Genomic DNA, 16,916 nt, shown 5'->3' on the forward strand with positions numbered 1-16,916 from the left:
ATTTGTTCCGCATGTTGCGACAATATGTCCATAACATAAGTGATGTGCTGCATGATCAAGTAGAGCTCCGCAGGCATGGACCCTTCATTAACCACATTGACAACATTAAAAACAAATACTTTAGTTAGACTTTTACAACAGTAGATTTAAGCAATGTGACCACAAACTTTCTAAAATACTTGTCCTGAAATTAATTGATGCTTGTAAGTATTAATCCTTTTCGAAAGAGCTAGCAGGTGTACTTTGTGTTCAATCCAAGCTGCTATTTAACAACTGGTGCAGGATGTTCAGTTAGTATCTAAGCAGATATATGCATGTGACTTTTACTCAGCTGCTCACACTATCAGGTATTGCTTTTGGTTAATGGTGAGCCTTCTGTACATCTTTTGTTTATATTCTTTTAACAATAAGTCAACGGAAGCATTTGCTAATAACACTTGAGATGTGTTTCTGATATATCCGTTTTACAGAATGACTGACATTTCTAACTGTGGTTTCTTTCTTCAGTTGCTAGACCAGTGGTTGGCAAAGTGTATGTCTCAAACTTAACGTCCGAAAGCTTTACGATCCACTGGAACAGCACTGAAAGGGAGTTTGATGGTTTTGTTCTGGAGATAATTGACTCAGACTGGCTCATGGAGCTGAAGGAGTACAACATTTCTCAAAATGTATCGGCCCATGATGTCACAGGGCTCAGGCCCAGCACTGATTACATAGCCTACCTCTATGGGACGTACAAGGGATCTCGAACACGACCTGTCAGTATTGTTGCATCAACAGGTATTTTGACTTCAAGTACTTTAAAATGTCACAGAAAGTTAGGAAGTTACCGTATTTTCCGCACTATAAGGCGCATCTAAAAACCTTCAATTTCCTCAAAAGCCGACAGTGCGCCTTATAATCCGGTGCGCCTTATATATGGACCAATATTGAGCCACAACAGGCCTAGCAACTACGGTAAGCAGCCGCCGACTTCATTTTCACCCGCAGGAGAAGAAGCGCATAGTGCATGCTGGGATAGTTGTCAGAACGCTGGTTTGTAATCTATTAATAAAGTTTGACTGACCTATCTACCTACCGACCGTGTAGAATCAGGTCATCTGCAGGTCATTTAGCACCACGTTCTCCACAAACATGCTGTGCGCGAACGGAGAAGGGTGACCATCGTCCGCCCCGGCCCAGTCGCGGAAGGCTCTCCTTGACGAGAGTCGGACTGCTTTGTTGACATTCACTTTAGTGCAGCTCCATCTAGTGGATGCATAACGAAACTCCAGCCTCTGCTGTAGCGTCTATTCTATGCGTCTTATAATGTGGTGCGCCTTATATATGAAAAAAGTTTTAAAATAGGTCATTCATTGAAGGTGCGCCTTATAATCCGGTGCACCTTATATTGCGGAAGATATGGTAGGTTTTTTTTGTTTTGTTTTAGTGTCAAAGTGATGACAACTTTTGGAAAAATCAAGTTTCCCTGTCGTGCGAAAACTAGGTACACCCTTACACAATAACTTTATACTTGATTGATCAATTTTAACTGTGACCACCTTTGATCTATCATTAAAACTGAATCATTTTAGTGAGAGATTAAGAATAGTTTCTGCCCAGCAATCTGGGAAGGGTTGTAAGGCCATTCCTACCAATTTAGTTCATCGTCTGACAGTGAGAAAGAAGGTTTACACCTGAAGATAATTTAAAAGTTGAAAATATGTTCTAGATTTCCCCGTGGAAGTCCCATCAAATACTGAACAAACTAATTTATGTTTCAAAGAGGCATAAGGCAGTCAAGCAACTCCAAAACTAGCTCTTGCTAATGAACGTTGTCCTACAAGCGACTGAATTACGGTGTGTGCTTAGTTTTTTCTTGGGTATATTGCCGATCATGGGAAACTGTGACTGTTTTTTCCAAAAGTTGTTTCTATTGTATTTTACTAAGTTAAGTAGAAATCTGAAGTACTTGAGTAGGTCTGTAGGCATGAAATTTTAAGAAAGAGACCAGCACAAGCTTGTAAAATCATTGAATGTGTACTATTTTTTTTCTTCCCTATAGCTGAGGAGCCCAATTTGTCCAATCTAGTTGTTTCCAATGTTACCTCAGACAGATTCTCTCTGTCATGGCGAACGAGAGAGAAGGCCTTTGATACGTTTGTAGTCGAAGTCAGAGAGTCTGCTTTGCCGTCGCAGGCGATGGGGCGCACTCTGCCCGGAGATGTTCGCGCCACGGTAATGGCGGGGCTCAAAGCGAACACGAGCTACGATATAAAGCTTTACGCCAGTAAAGGCGGCAGGCAGAACACACAGCCTCTCCTGGCTGTAGCTACTACAGGTATCCCAGTAACACTGCTCTGTATTGGACGGTATATGTGCTCCGGACAAAGTAACTCAAAACACATTCTTCTCTTGTTCAGAGGACGTCCCGCAGTTGGGGCCGATAGTTGCTTCGTCTGCTAACCCCCATTACCTCAGCTTGTACTGGAACATATTGTCTGGCCACTTTGATGGGTTTGTTGTCCAGGTTAGTGACTCGGAGCAGCAGTCTGACACGCTGGAGTTCAGGCTGCCCAGTGAAGCCCGTAACATTACAATCCCTAACCTGATGGATGACACGGGCTATGATATCGAAGTGTACGGTATTTCTCATGGCCGTCGCACTCCGTCTATGTTCGTCCATGCTGTCACAGGTACTAAGTATTTTACTGATATCCATTACTTTAAGAAATTTTCTAAAGTTTGGTTAAATCCAAAAATGCATTCAGAGCCAAATGGGCATGCATTACCAGCTGCAGTTTATTTCTTCTTATACGTAGATGCTGTCTTTAGGCGTCACTTGCTGCCATCATTAAGGTTGCCACAGCATTGTTGTATAGTTGAGTTAAAAACCGTGAACACTTGAGACCCCCTCTATGCATTAATACACACAGTGGAAAACATCTTAGCACTACCAAAGAAGCTAATATTTACAGTCTTTTGGGGTACCACCAATCAGATCCAAGACAGATAAATGGTTCTTCTAAATTGGGTGCTTTGGAGATACCAGTCAATAGCATGTCATGTAGGATTGCTCCTGGCTTATCAGCCTCTCAAGCTGCATTTTCTTTCAAATATTTTAGGTATACTCTACAAACAAAAGCAAGGATAGGCAAAGATTTCCACGATTAACTTGTATAGTCAGGGGTCAACTGTGATTACTTATGTTTTGTCATTTTACTTCAGACTAAGAATCAAGTGTAGAAACCAAGATGTTCAAAGTTTCTGCTGTAGATTTCATATTTTCAAAGCTAAAAGAGCATGATGAACACCGTAGTCATTAGGGCGCATAGTTGCAACTGGACAATCACAAGGTAACTTGACATAAAGTACCTTGTTTCATCAACTTGACGCTCCTCTAAAGGAAAATAGGCCTCTGTTAGCCTATGTCATTTTTGGCAAAAAAGAGGTGGTGATTATTTTTGCCAAAATTACTTTCGGCAAGAACTGACTTATGCCATTATTTTAGGAAGGTGGTAATATTAAGCTGCAATAGAAAGCAGTCCACACCAAACAAATGCATGAAAGTCGAATACATTTGATTAACAAGAAGCTGAAGACCCACTGATGCATTTGTTTTTAGTCAGTAGTATGCTTAATGGCTTCAGGTTTACAGCGATAGGGCAGCAGTAGAGAGGCATTAAATGATATAAAATAATGTGGTTGTTGAGTTCATTTTCCCCACTTTTATACGTGGCTTCTTCTAATTATATGTCTAGATTAAAAAGCTTTTTGCATTCCTTTAAAATTAAGCAGTATGATGCAGGTCACATTTTATTTTATTGTGTTGTTAACTGATAGATATTGAAAATATTTCACTTTTAATGCATCTTTGACCTTTTTTTTTTAAGATACTTTGGCACACTCTTGAAAGAACTGACTATGTATTTGCTTTTGCAACCACTGCATACATCATACTCCCTAAATGAAATGTCGTATCCCCTCCAATCAATCCCCTTCCCCCCACACCCAACTTCCTTCCCAGCTCCTTTACCTAAAGTGGAAAACTTGACCATATCCAACGTAACCCCCTACGGTTTCAGAGCGTCCTGGGAAGTGAGGCAGCAGCCACCGCCGCAGCAGGAGGAGTTATCCCCCTCTGGTGGCGGTTTTAGCCACTTTCATATAGTGGTGACAGACTCAGGCTGGCTGCTGGAGCCTCAGGAGTTCACCGTGCCAGGAGACCAGAGTCACCTGGACATCTGGGGCCTCATCACCGGCATTGGCTATGAGGTCAAGCTAACCGGCGTGTCTGAGTCGGGGCTTCTCTCTCGGCCCCTGACTACAGTGGCTGTGACAGGTACCGCTTACAGTGCGCTGAGAGGCCCTTTGTTTTACTAAACGCTTCTGGGATTTTTTGTTTTGTTTCAGCTGCCATATAAACTTATCTCTCAAGATCCATTTAGGAAGTTTCACTATTGCAACATGATGCATTCATCTTGATCATGATTAAAATCTACAGACTGAAGAATAAATTCCAAGTGCTCACATTTGGTGCTGATGGATTATAGCCAGGTTGTAGGTACAGCTTTAAAGGCAGTAAGAAGAAAAAGGAGCTAAAGACAAATAAAAAAAAACAATAATACATAAAAAAAATAGAGGACACAAGTTATTTAAACTGTATTTAAGCACTAGTGAACGAGCTTTTCATCAGGTCATCAAATATCTTTCAATTCATTTCATGTCATGCATTCACAATGTTGTAAAGACAAAAGGTCTTTTATCTTTGAACATGGCTGGATTTCTCAATGTCCACAATCCCCGTCTGATGAAGAACTCCCCCTGCCTAGGAGAATAACATCCTGCATATCCTCGGATTTAAACCCCAGTGAAAATATTTAGGGATGGATGGGAATAAATGTCACCTCCAGACCAATGATGTCCTTCATGAAATCATCTTCACTACATGAAGTAACTATCCCTGGCAGCAGACTACTGGAAACATTTGCATCAACCAAGTTTAAACTAGCTTTCCAAATTTAAAGGGGCAGTAGTGTGTTTTCCAGTCACATGGTGCCATTTCGCAGCTCAATCGAGCCTTCAGTTGTTATAAAAATGCTATATGTCAAAGATGACTCAAAAGAGATTTGACTTCATAATTTAATGCCTTGAAATTGGCCCTCCGTCTCTTTAAGAAACTCCTGCTCTTTCTGAAACTGCCTTCAGGAAATGATCACAACATGGCTCCTCCATTAACCCTTTAACAAAGTTTTTTTTTTTTTTTTTTTTACCAGCGTTTCACTGAGAAGCAGCTCCTATAATGAGCTCAACAGATACACAGTAGCACCAGGTGTTTGCTAATTGTTGCTGGCTAGTCTGAAGCAACACTTCAGGTATGTTTTTGATGAGGGAATAACGTTATATGTAACATAATGTAAAGCTAAAAAAAATATAATTGCTTGTTTTACTTACTTAGTTTCGCTCTATGTTGAAGTCCAACATCCAACCTGGTCACAATCCATCAGTGTGAAATGTGAACGCCTGTAACTCTTTCCCATGTTTGAAGATTTCAATCAGGGATGCACCATGTTTTCTATGGTGAAGTTTCACCTTCAACCTTCTTCTTTTTAACCCCAGTTCTCATTTATAGTGGAACTATTTCTCCTCTCTTCCTTTATTTCAAGCCTTCTCTCGTTATCTAGCTGCATCGGCATAAAGAAGAGACATGGAACGCCTTCGGGTTTCTTCTTTCCTTCAAAATATGAGCCAGCATATTTGCTTGGTTTCATATTTTGCCATGTGTTTTCCTTCACGTTGTAAATTTGCAGATGCTACCTTGCTGCTGACCTCTGCTGCCGTTTTGTAGCTCAGGTCCCAAAGCACTTTTTTTTTTAAATCTAGGAAAACACTGATAAATCAACAGACTCTCAGAGCATGAATTTGTCTGTTGATTTAAGCCTTTTAAATAAATAGTTTTATAGTCTTTGATGTGTGCTGAATGAATCCAGTTTGCATGGGGGACTCATCTCGACCAACACTGACATCAATAAACAACTACAAGAAAATCATCTCATCATCTTCTTCTTCTTGTATGTGCTTCCTGGGTCGTCTTCGGACTGATTTACACTAACGGATACCTGAGCAGGCTGGATCATAAACCTTCTACTTTCCCTGATATCTGACCTCTTCCACAATGATCACTGTTGCCAAAAACCCATTGCTGCCCGTTCCTGTTTCCTTGTCTAACCAGAGGCAGAGCCAGAAGTGGATCAGCTCTTCGTTTCGGACATCACGGCCGACGGCTTCCGCCTATCATGGACGGCCGACGAAGACCAGTTTGACAGATTTGTGATCAAAATAAGAGACAGTAAAAGATTAGCTCATCCGCAGGAGTACAGCGTCCACGGCAGTGAGCGGACAAAGGTCATAACTGGGCTCATGAGTGGCACTGAGTATGAATTTGAGCTCTACGGCCTCACGTTGGACCAGCGTTCCCAGCCTATAACAGGGGTTGCTCAGACAGGTATATGAAAAAAAAAAAAAAAAAACGCTGCTGTGTCACATTTTCAGACTAACTCTCCTTTCTTTCCAAGCGTTCTTTTAGCCCGATGATACGACAATTCCACTAATCATCTTTGATCCTCTGGTTCAGGCCAATCATGTCGCATGGAATTAGGTCTAATGGGTTCCTGACATTTTCCTCTCAGGAATTCACCATCTGCACGTTCACTTTTGCACGCTGCTAGGTCTGAGTGCGCCGAGGGGACTGCATTTCACCGAGGTGACGGACTCCACCGCCATAGTTCACTGGTCCATTCCACGTTTTCCGGTGGATAACTACAGGATCACCTACGTGCCCTTTGAAGGAGGTAAAACTGATGTCAGGTGTTGTAGTTTTCTGATGGTTGAAGTTCACTGTGCAGTGGTGGATAGCTGTGTTTTCGTATAAAGGTGCAGCAAAAATCACATAAATTAGTCAGAAGCGGGATACTACAGTAGTTTTTGTCGTGTAGAAAGAACTTGAAACTATATGTTCTGTTTTTGTATTTTTTATATGCAATAAGTTTGACAATTCATATCAGCTTTAGACTAGGTAGCTGTAGAGATACGTGGTTCTTTTGCAGAACAGCATCAGAACCCAACAGTATTCTCCTGAGAGGTGGTTGGGTTAGAGACCAACATTTCTAGCATTTACAGACTTTGTCACATGACCTGTTTGCTGCAGGTTTTCCCAGAGAGATAGTTTATGTTACTTAGTTTTGTATCTTTTTTTTGACTCGCTGATAGATGCTTTTCATGTTTTTTTTTAAATTGATTTGTACCATTCAAGTTTTGCTAGACTGGTTCAACACGGATCCAAACCACAATGCTATATCGTTATATGCCATACATTGTATGAAGTTCTTGTATATTGTAAGTTTTGCAGACAACATATTTCTCCTAGAAGCATTTTCCGGTAACTGTAAGAGTAGATGCTTTCTTCAAACCAAAGAGTCTGACGATTTACTCATTTTTGATGTAGTTACTGTATGTGTTAGGTCATTTTTTCTCCACGAATAATCAGTACTTACTACAAAAAGTGATAAATTTTTTTGGTCAGTTATTTCTTTGTTTTGCAATGCTTCATGACAATAAATGCTACAGCTTTGGAAAACCTCTTTATCTCACTTTAAATTAAATCATATTTTTAAGAAAAATGCATTGCCAGAGTTAAATGTGTAGTCAAAGCTGTCTGCCAATGACTTGATCATTTTAGATTTTTGTTTTTGTAAATGTTAATGACATTTGGACAGATTGTCATGTAGTTTGATGCAGACATGGTTGTCACCCCCAGATTGCTTGGAATACATCTTTTAATCCTGTGACATATTATCAGTTTCAGATTAGGATTAGTAAATTGGATCTCATTCAACATGCCTAATATGCACTATGTGACATGATTTTATTTCCAAGAGTTGCTCTTCTAAAGCTTGACCTCTGTAATCTCCAGCTCCAGACTTTTTAAAGTGAGCCGCAGCACACATTGGTGCTGGAAGTGCAAATAATAAAAGCAGTGTGATCTGTCACCATGGCACTGCCGTTTGTTTGTTTGTTCCCTCTCTTTCCCAGGAAGCCCATTGATCGTGACGGCGGACGGCGGCGTGTCTGAGACGGTGCTGATCAATATGTTTCCCGGAAAGACGTACCAGGTGACGGTGAGTTCCCTGAAGGGCCTGGAGGAGAGTGAGCCCAGCACCGGCACTGTTACCACAGGTTGGATTTCCTCTTTTGCTAGAATTTTCCCATCTTGTCGTCGAGACGTTAGTAAATTAAAAAAAGCATGTTTTTCTTGTGTGTGTGTGTCCTCCAGCTTTGGACAGTCCACGAGGTCTGACTGTCATCAACGTCACGGACACGTCGGCTCTGCTGCTGTGGCAGCCGTCCGTAGCCACTGTCGACGGCTACGTCATCACCTACAGCACCGACGCAGGTGATTTTTTCACTCAGAAGTCAACTAAAAACCTTCCTGATTGACGCGGCGTTTTGATCTCTTTGATTGGACTGTGCCATTTGGTTTTCGCCCCAGCGTCCCCAGTGGTGGAGCACGTTTCTGGGAACGTAGTGGAGTTCCAGATGAACACCTTGGTTCCAGGATCTCTCTACACGGTTGGGGTTTATGGTATGAAAGAAGCTCAGAGGAGTGCGTCCACTGTTACTAAATTCTCCACAGGTAGGTCAGGCAACACTGAGGAAGAAATATTTCCAGAACGATTATTCTAAACTTTACTGTGTTTCTTTTTTAGAGGTGGATCCTCCTCGCGACCTGATGACTGTTAACGTTCAAACTGACAGCGCCACTCTGACATGGCAACCCCCCACCGCTGCCGTCTCTGGCTATGTGCTAACCTTCTTCTCTGCTGACGGTGCAGTCAGAGTATGTACACTTTTGAAATTGCTTACTTTACTGCTTCAGTTCTTTTCCGCTAGAAATTTGCATTGGATGTTTTAGCCAAATGATATGCAGGCATAATTTCAAAAAACAAAGTTTTGTCTGACAAGAATACGTCCGAAGATCAGAATGATTGATCTAGAAGGGATTAGTGTTACTTTTCGTCAGTCATGTTTGTTACGGTTTCACAAATTTTATATTGAAAGAAACTGACTTAGAAAATCTGATTTTATTATTTTGCAGTTATGTTATTTATATGAATAATTTTCATTTGAGTTCTTAAAAATACCAACATTTCCACATCATTTTCTATTTTCACAAATCTGATGATGTGATTTTTGAACATTAAACGACTGATGTTTTGATCAGATACTCAGTTCTCCATAAGCCTTTTCATCAAAAACTTTTTTACTTGAGTAATTTCTTGGATGGCGACCTTTCACTTCTACTCAAGTAAAAATATGTTGAAATAGAGGAATTTTTGGGTACTTTTCCCATGTCTATCTATAAGAAAACAAGTGCTATCATCATTACTTTGCGTAAGTAAGGCACCACATGTGAGAATACCTCTGTAAGTAAGACTGCACCCAAATCAACTAGTTATCAAACCATCCAGGACTTCGACAAGAGACAAGACTATCCAATGTAGTCCAGCAAATTCCAAGATTTAACCAAGCTATTGAGTTCACCCCAGTGGTCAGAAATGTAAGACAGACACGTCTGGATGATTGCCTGGTATCATTAAGGGCAACAAATGAGCAAATTATTTCCAAGAAAAACACCAAGCAGCTCAGACTGACATTTTGCAGTCCAAAGGGTTGCTTGGGATGTTAGGGAAAAGGACTGTCCTGATGAAGAAAAGGCAAGACACTCACCGGTCCTGTGCCAAGCTGACAGTGAAGTCTCTGGAGGCCATTCAAGTGTGGACCAAGAGATTTCACAATTCCCCCAAAAAACACAAACCAAGAATGAATGATGAATGGTGTCAAATCTTCCAAAAGCAACTTTTCCCAATGATTAAGCAGCTGTTGATGAGCAATGCTTTTTCCATCAAGACAAAGGAATATGTCATGAGGCATGACTAAGGGCGCCTTCGCACCAGAGGCGTTTGGACCAACTTAAACAAGCTGGAGTAATCAGATAGTCTGCTTCATTTGGGCAGGTCAGACAACTCATCCGACCTCTGGTGTAACACAAAAAGTAAAACTCTGGACCCCGAAAAACACTGGTCTTTGTTTGAAAGTATAGTGAATAAGCCACCCAGCAAAAGCTGTTGAAAGAGTACTTTACCTCACACAATGTTATCTAGTCTTCAATCTGGTTTTAGAAAATATCACAACAGCTTTGAAGGTTGTGGATTACTTTTATCTGATCTCTCTCGAGGAAGTAACACTGCGCCACTCGTTAAAGGCCTTTGACATTTTACACCAGAACCTCTTGATGCAGAAACTGTTTGATGTAGGAGTTGCAGAGCATGTTACGTCTTGGTTTCACAACTCTATCTCCAACATGTCTCAGCATATATAATCGACAGATGTTTTCATTTCTAGACAGCTGAACATCCTTTAAGGGTGTTCCTCAAGGTTAGGTCCTTGGACTACTGCCTTTTATCATCTGCATTAGTGATCTCGCTTAGTGTCCCCATTACCGTTCTGGTGACTCAAATGTTGTTTTGAATCTAGGCAAGTTGAAACCACTGCTATTTTTAAATTCAAGATCAAAGTTGATAAATTACAGGCTGAGAGATGGAGCTTGTGTCTCAGCACAGACATACTGGTATCCTCATCAATGAAAGTTAAGCATTCAGCAACTTGTGAAGAAACCTAAATTAGAACAGCCCTTTTTCTTGCATCCGTTTCTTTGTTTTTTCCTTTTAACTAAGTCAAGAAAAACTGTGTTGCAACTTTGATGTCTGTTCTAGATCATAGTGACATTGTATATATGCACACTTCCTCTCAGTGTCTGCATATGCTAGGCTCAGTCTGTGATAGTGCTCTTTGATTTGTAGTAAATCTCAAAGTTCTTATACAACAGTGTTTTTAATGTGAGAGGTTGGACTGGTCTCCCCTGTCCACTAGCAAACTAAACCACTGGTACGTCTACAAAGTAGATGGAGTTATACCAACTAGGTTACATCAGTCAAAGACTACAAGTTGCTACTCTCTTCGCTTATAAAACATCTAACTTCTCGAGATCTAGATTTAGCCTGGTAAACACCCGCGCCTTGTTTTATATTTTTCGTCACACAAAGGATCTGTACCCTCGGTTTTTGAGAGACGACTGCTAATTTTACGCAATCGCTAATATTTGGCTGCGATTTCTGTAATGCACCAGGCGGACCGTGAAGGAAGCTTCGCTATGAAGATTACTGGAAATTGCGTGCGCTGCAAACAACCATCATCCACTGCAAAGAGAGACGTGCCAATTCCCATTGGCAAACTACAACCATAGGCAGACTTCAGTTCTAAAACAGCGTGGGAAATCAACGTCATTGATTTTCCTTCTGTTCGATGAGCGGCCCGGTTGAAATTCTACTGGAGAAATGCAAGTCAATGCGAGAAAGCCCAGATGAAGCAGTGAAGGGTGAGGAGAATTGAACAGAACTGTGTAGGAAGGCCAAAGCCAGGCTTGTCTGGACTGAACTGAAGAAAAGCTCTTTTCAATATCTCTACCTGCCTAAAATCAATTAAATCAAGGAGAAGGTCTCTCTGAACGTCTTTAAAGGGTTTTTAAAAGTCTTGGAAATAAGTACATCTTGTAAATGCTTCTAAAACTTTTGTTATTGTATGCATCATCTTTGTTAGTGATGGTTTCCTAGTGAAATTACGGTGAAATACAAAAAGAAACTGAACCAAGACATGTTTTATCGTCCATGTGAAAATGTTTAAACCGCTGCTGCTCGCTGCCTCGTCTCCTGCTTTCATTGGGCAGCTTTTTGTGACAGCTCCCTGAGCCAGCATCTGTTCAAACTTCATGACAAAGTTTTGAAGGCTGTGAGTCACTTTAAAAAGCATAGCGTGAACAGAAACCAGGCCAAACAAAGGTGGTCCTTCCTCCCCACAAAACTCTCCTGGTGTGAAACTGGCCTAGGTGGAAACCTTTTGGATTTTACAGACAGAAAAACTCCAAATCTGAAAACATTTGGCCACAACTGCAGCAACAACCTTCTGTTAATTTTGTCACTGCAGGAGGTAATGCTAAGCCCCACAGCGTCGTCTTACAGCATGTCTCAGCTCACTGACTCGACAGAGTACAGTGTCCGCCTTCAGGCCATCTCTGGAGGCCAGAGGAGTCACTACATAACCACCACCTTTTCCACCAGTAAAGGTAAGAAAACCTCTCGGTATTTGCATCCATCACTAAAAGTCACCTTTTAATATGATTTTTGTCGGCACCGGAGGCTCTGATTACTGGTTACGCAACATTCCAGATGGGTTTCTAATGCTAATTCCAGCAAAAGCAGATCACCCGTGTCTATTTTTCCTTCTCCCCAAACTGCTCAGATGGAAAAAGCTTCTCTTTTTTTAACCTTCTTTACTTTCTTTCTTTCCAAAAGCCATTCCCACTCATGACCCTGAATGGTGTGGGATGGATTTCTTGAAGATAAAGTGCTTCTATCTTTCTCTGATGTCTTTCGAACATGTGGCGTTCCAGCTGGACAGATGTACGCCCGCCCCCGGGACTGCGCTCAGATTCTGTCGAATGGGGAGACCACCTCTGGTCTGTACACCGTCTACATAGGAGGAGAGGAGAGCCAGCCCATTCAGGTCTACTGTGACATGACCACAGATGGCGGAGGATGGTTGGTGAGGAAGCACTTTCACACCACAAGATCACACAGAATATGCTAGCCTCGACGCACCTGTTTTTCTGATGATGTATGATAGACAGACCCGGAGAGACCTTAGCTGTTGTTGTTGTGGCACTCATGAAAGCCAGTACTCCTCAGGTTTTCCTCAGGCGCCAGAACGGAAAGCTGGAATTCTTCAGGAACTGGAAGAGCTACACAGCTGGCTTCGGGAACATGAGTGATGAGTTCTGGCTGGGTAAGAGAATTCCCCTTCTGGCATCCGTCACTCTCCTCCCTCCCCCACACACCCTCTGACACACGCTCTTTTTAAACTTGGCCTATAGGTCTCTCCAACCTCCAAAAAATCACGTCTCTGGGACATTACGAGCTGAGGGTGGACTTGCGAGATAACGGAGAGTCGGCCTACGCGCAGTATGACAAGTTCACGCTTGCCGAGCCGAGAACACGATACAAAGTCTACTTAGGAGCTTATAGTGGAACAGCAGGTACGCAACAGTCCAAAGTTAATCTGAAGTTTAAATCCTTGTCATTTACAGTGGGTGGCTGAAATATACCCTCCGTATGAGCTTTTCCACATGTTGTTATTGTGATTTTATCAGATGCACAAACAGGAGTACATGGTTTTGAAATTCAAGGAAAAATGGCACATGGTTTCCATTTCTTTCTCTTTTCCCCAAAGCAAAGAAAGCTGAAAACGCTTACAGTTTTATAGAGTGGACACTCAGTAGATCATAAATGGAAAAACCTTACCACAGATTCTCAATTGGATGCAGATCTGGACTTTGACTGGGTCATGTTAAGATTATGCTTTGATTGAGGGGGTGTTTAGAGCTGCTGCTGTTTGATTTAAATTGGTTTGGCCCTTGACAACAATTTGTAAATTGTAGAACTCTGAGCCACCAGTTCCACCAGCTACACAAGGCAAAATGTCCTACTACCTACCTGCTTTTTGTTCAATAAGGACAATAAAGTGAGAAGGTTGATCTTGCAAAGATTAGCTTTGCCACTTTTTAAGTTTTTCATTGCTGAACTTCAAATTGTAATTCCTATAATTCTGACTAAACAAGCTAAGGGTAAAATTCAATCTAGAAGGAAAATACTTTGCAACTGCATAAAAGCTACAGGATAACTCTGATAGTTTGAAGTCAGAACAAAACCTAAAGCTTATTTTAACCAACAACACTGGAAACTTAAATGGCCTAATTTCTTCTAAATCACTTGAAGGATCTTTCAGCTTCAAGTCTTTTGTACTTTCATTTGGAACTGAAACATGCAGATGGTTGTAGAGATCATCCTTTAAAATTCCCCACTGCTCTAAATTGTGTGGCAAGTTTTAAAAGTACTAACTCTGTGATGTGTTTTGAGCATCAACATGTAATGTCAAGAAGCAGTGGTGTGGTTTTCGCATTTGGTGGTTCTGTTGGTATCAATATTCAATAACCTTCAGCAAACACTCGAGTATTTTGGTGCAGAAGGCAGCCAGAGTGAAAGTCAGCTTTTGTCTTAACTCCAAAAGAAAACGGTGCTTCCTGGAGGTCAGAGGTCAGTGTCTGCCTAAAGTATGTTGGAGTCTTGTTTACTAGTGAAGGTAGGAACTGGAAGGTGGAAAAACATAGATAGGGCTTCGTCTGGACACCGATCTGGCTAAAAAAATAGCTACATTTTGGGTACAAACTGATTTCATGAACCTTCTCAGTAGAGGATTTCTGGATTTTTCTCCTGTTGCCCCCATGGCCCAATCCTGGAAAAGTGGAACACAATGGCAGTATAGGTAGACAGACAGATCCTAAACATGCTTTTTCCCCTTTAGAGAGAGACATATTATTCTTAGAGTTCATAAAAGTGCCTGGATATTTCATTTGTTGAAGTCTGGGGTTGTTGTGAGGAAACATTCCTACTTTTTAACTTTAGTTTTTTTATGCAGCTGAAGGTCATATTTACAGCAGAAAGAGCATCAGATGCAGAAAGGCGGTGGGCATGTTTGCGCCAACATGTTAGTGCTATTTACCTTGTGAATTAGATGCTTACACAGTCAATATTGAGCCCAAATTGCATGTAAAAAATAAACACCAGGAGTTGGTGAATTGTGGCCTATGAGTCATGCGAAGGCACCTTTGTAAAAAAAAAAGCCAAGTATTTCCAAGCATGTTGAACTCTTCCATTGATAAAAACTATTTTAAGCAAGTCAATCCTTTGGAGTTGAATGTGTGGAACTGGTTTTATTTGATGTGCTACCAGGCGACTCCATGTCCTACCATCAGGGCCGGCCGTTCTCCACCTACGACAACGATAACGACATCGCTGTGACCAACTGCGCCTTGTCCTACAAAGGTGCCTTCTGGTATAAAAACTGCCATCGTGTAAACCTCATGGGGAAATACGGTGACAGCAGTCACAGTAAGGTATATATCATGTTCGTTTTTTGTTTTTTTACTTTTTGAAAACCTTTGTTCACTTGACAAAACTGTCTCAGCTTTTATGCCTATTTCAGTACTTCTGTAACTTTATTCCATCATTAATGCAGTCCTGTTAATGGACTTATTTTTCTCATGATCTTAGTGTTTCTTTTCTCTTAGGAGCTTTAATTTAATGTTAGAAAATTACTATTTTAAACAGTGCGTTTCACATTTTCTCACTTAAATGAAATGAAATTAACATCTAATGTTCCAGGTCAGTCAGGGTTGCTAAATGTTAGATTTATGAGTGAGAAAAGTTTGCATTTTTTTCCTGTTTGTTTTAATTTGCACAGAGTATTTTGTATATTTCCTCGATATTTGGTAGATGTACCTTTTAAATTATGAGTTGGTTTTCTTAAATGTCAAGAAGAAATGCCAAAATTACATCAAGCTTATCAGGAGCTCACAAATTCATGACATCATCATTTACGGCTTTCTCAAATTATTTAAAAGCAGAGTAATATTAGTATGTTATTTTTTGACTATAAAGAAAAAAAAACATAGCTGATATAAGAAGTCTTCTTTCTCATTATTTTGACATTTTTAGGTCAGGTAATCCTTCTCACCCCCCAAAAAAGTCAAATTTACTTTGATTTAATGCAAAACAGTGAGGAAAAACAGATTTGTGTCTCTCTGTGGAGCGTTTTTAATGATGTGTTAGCAGCTGTATTTATGGTTTTTTCTTTCTCCACAGGGGATAAACTGGTTCCACTGGAAGGGCCACGAACACTCGATCGAATTTGCAGAAATGAAGATTAGGCCAGCCAACTTCAATAACCTGGAGAGCCGAAAAAAGCGATCGTAAATTCCCGAGACTCCCCACTCCAGACCCTTCCACTCCTGCACCTTATCGTCTCCGAAGAGCGCCCCCTGGCTTTTAGAATCACTCTCTTAAAAAATAAATATATAAATAAATACACACAAACCAGCACTGTGGGACTTCCTGGAGTCCAGTTCAGACTTTTACAAAACAGCCTGGTAAAATCACATCAGCGACCCAGATTGGCAGTGCGCAGTTAGTTCTCCTGGTCATGTGATTTCCTCCCAAACAAAGTTGTCGTTGACCTGTTGTCTTTTTAAGAGTCCTGTATATGAACAATAACGTGTTTAAGGGGAACAAGCAAACGCATAAGAGATCTGTGACCTTTTACAACCCCGCCCCCTGCTGTATCCCAGTGACATTGTATGTTGAATTAATTTTCAAAAAATAAGCAACAAAAAAAAGTCATTTTGATGAGCATAAATTAAGTGTTTATTGTGAAACCACTCACCAATGTGCTTGCTGTTCATATTTAAAATCTGATTTGCTTCTTGTTTTGTTTTTTTTTATCTTTGATTGGAAAGAAAGTAGCATCCGGTGCTCTGTATACAAATAAAAAACGGTTGGTTTGATACGTGGGAGTGAGCTCTTGTTTTTCCTGTTAAGCTGCGTCTCCTCCAGCAGATGGCAGTGTTTACTCTGTGTTCAAAAACTCCGTTATGGTTCAGACGTAGAAGTACAACGGAAAGTAGTATTTCTTATTCGGGTCGATAAGAGGGCTTAAGGCATTAAAAAGCGCTGGAATTTAATTTAATGTTAATTTAACCATTAATGTATTATTGATCCGCCTCTGTGCAGTTTGGTGATACTGTTTCCCACTTTGACGATCCCGGTCACATCAATTTAGATACTTCAAAAGGAATGATTCATCTCTGCAGAGGACATTGTAATGCATGAATTTGCAAAGAAGTTTCCTCCTATTTGGTATTAGAAATGCAC

The 16,916-nt window shown here is 40.8% G+C and overlaps 1 protein-coding gene across 4 annotated transcripts in view; it reads left to right on the forward strand.

Annotated features, from left to right (window-relative positions):
* The window catches only part of LOC106917049 (tenascin-like), a 42,773-nt gene extending 26,222 nt beyond the window's left edge, over nt 1–16,551 (forward strand). For 2 of the 4 annotated variants that reach the window (XM_014985709.2, XM_014985712.2), the window contains 16 exons: nt 508–780; nt 2,045–2,320; nt 2,403–2,675; nt 4,007–4,321; nt 6,212–6,484; nt 6,708–6,830; nt 8,071–8,214; nt 8,312–8,431; nt 8,528–8,671; nt 8,745–8,875; nt 12,079–12,217; nt 12,545–12,696; nt 12,840–12,936; nt 13,025–13,186; nt 14,940–15,103; nt 15,852–16,551. In XM_014985709.2, coding sequence (XP_014841195.2) covers nt 508–780; nt 2,045–2,320; nt 2,403–2,675; nt 4,007–4,321; nt 6,212–6,484; nt 6,708–6,830; nt 8,071–8,214; nt 8,312–8,431; nt 8,528–8,671; nt 8,745–8,875; nt 12,079–12,217; nt 12,545–12,696; nt 12,840–12,936; nt 13,025–13,186; nt 14,940–15,103; nt 15,852–15,962 — 2,897 coding nt within the window. In that variant the 3' untranslated portion in view covers nt 15,963–16,551. The remainder of the gene's footprint in view (nt 1–507; nt 781–2,044; nt 2,321–2,402; nt 2,676–4,006; nt 4,322–6,211; nt 6,485–6,707; nt 6,831–8,070; nt 8,215–8,311; nt 8,432–8,527; nt 8,672–8,744; nt 8,876–12,078; nt 12,218–12,544; nt 12,697–12,839; nt 12,937–13,024; nt 13,187–14,939; nt 15,104–15,851) is intronic. The other 2 variants (XM_014985715.2, XM_088010797.1) reach the window with 2 other exon arrangements.
* Nucleotides 16,552–16,916: the final 365 nt, after the last annotated feature.

The sequence above is a fragment of the Poecilia mexicana genome, unplaced genomic scaffold (genome assembly GCF_051168715.1).
Source record: "Poecilia mexicana isolate PSO_F unplaced genomic scaffold, ASM5116871v1 scaffold_12, whole genome shotgun sequence".
In the NCBI taxonomy this organism is placed as follows: domain Eukaryota; kingdom Metazoa; phylum Chordata; class Actinopteri; order Cyprinodontiformes; family Poeciliidae; genus Poecilia; species Poecilia mexicana.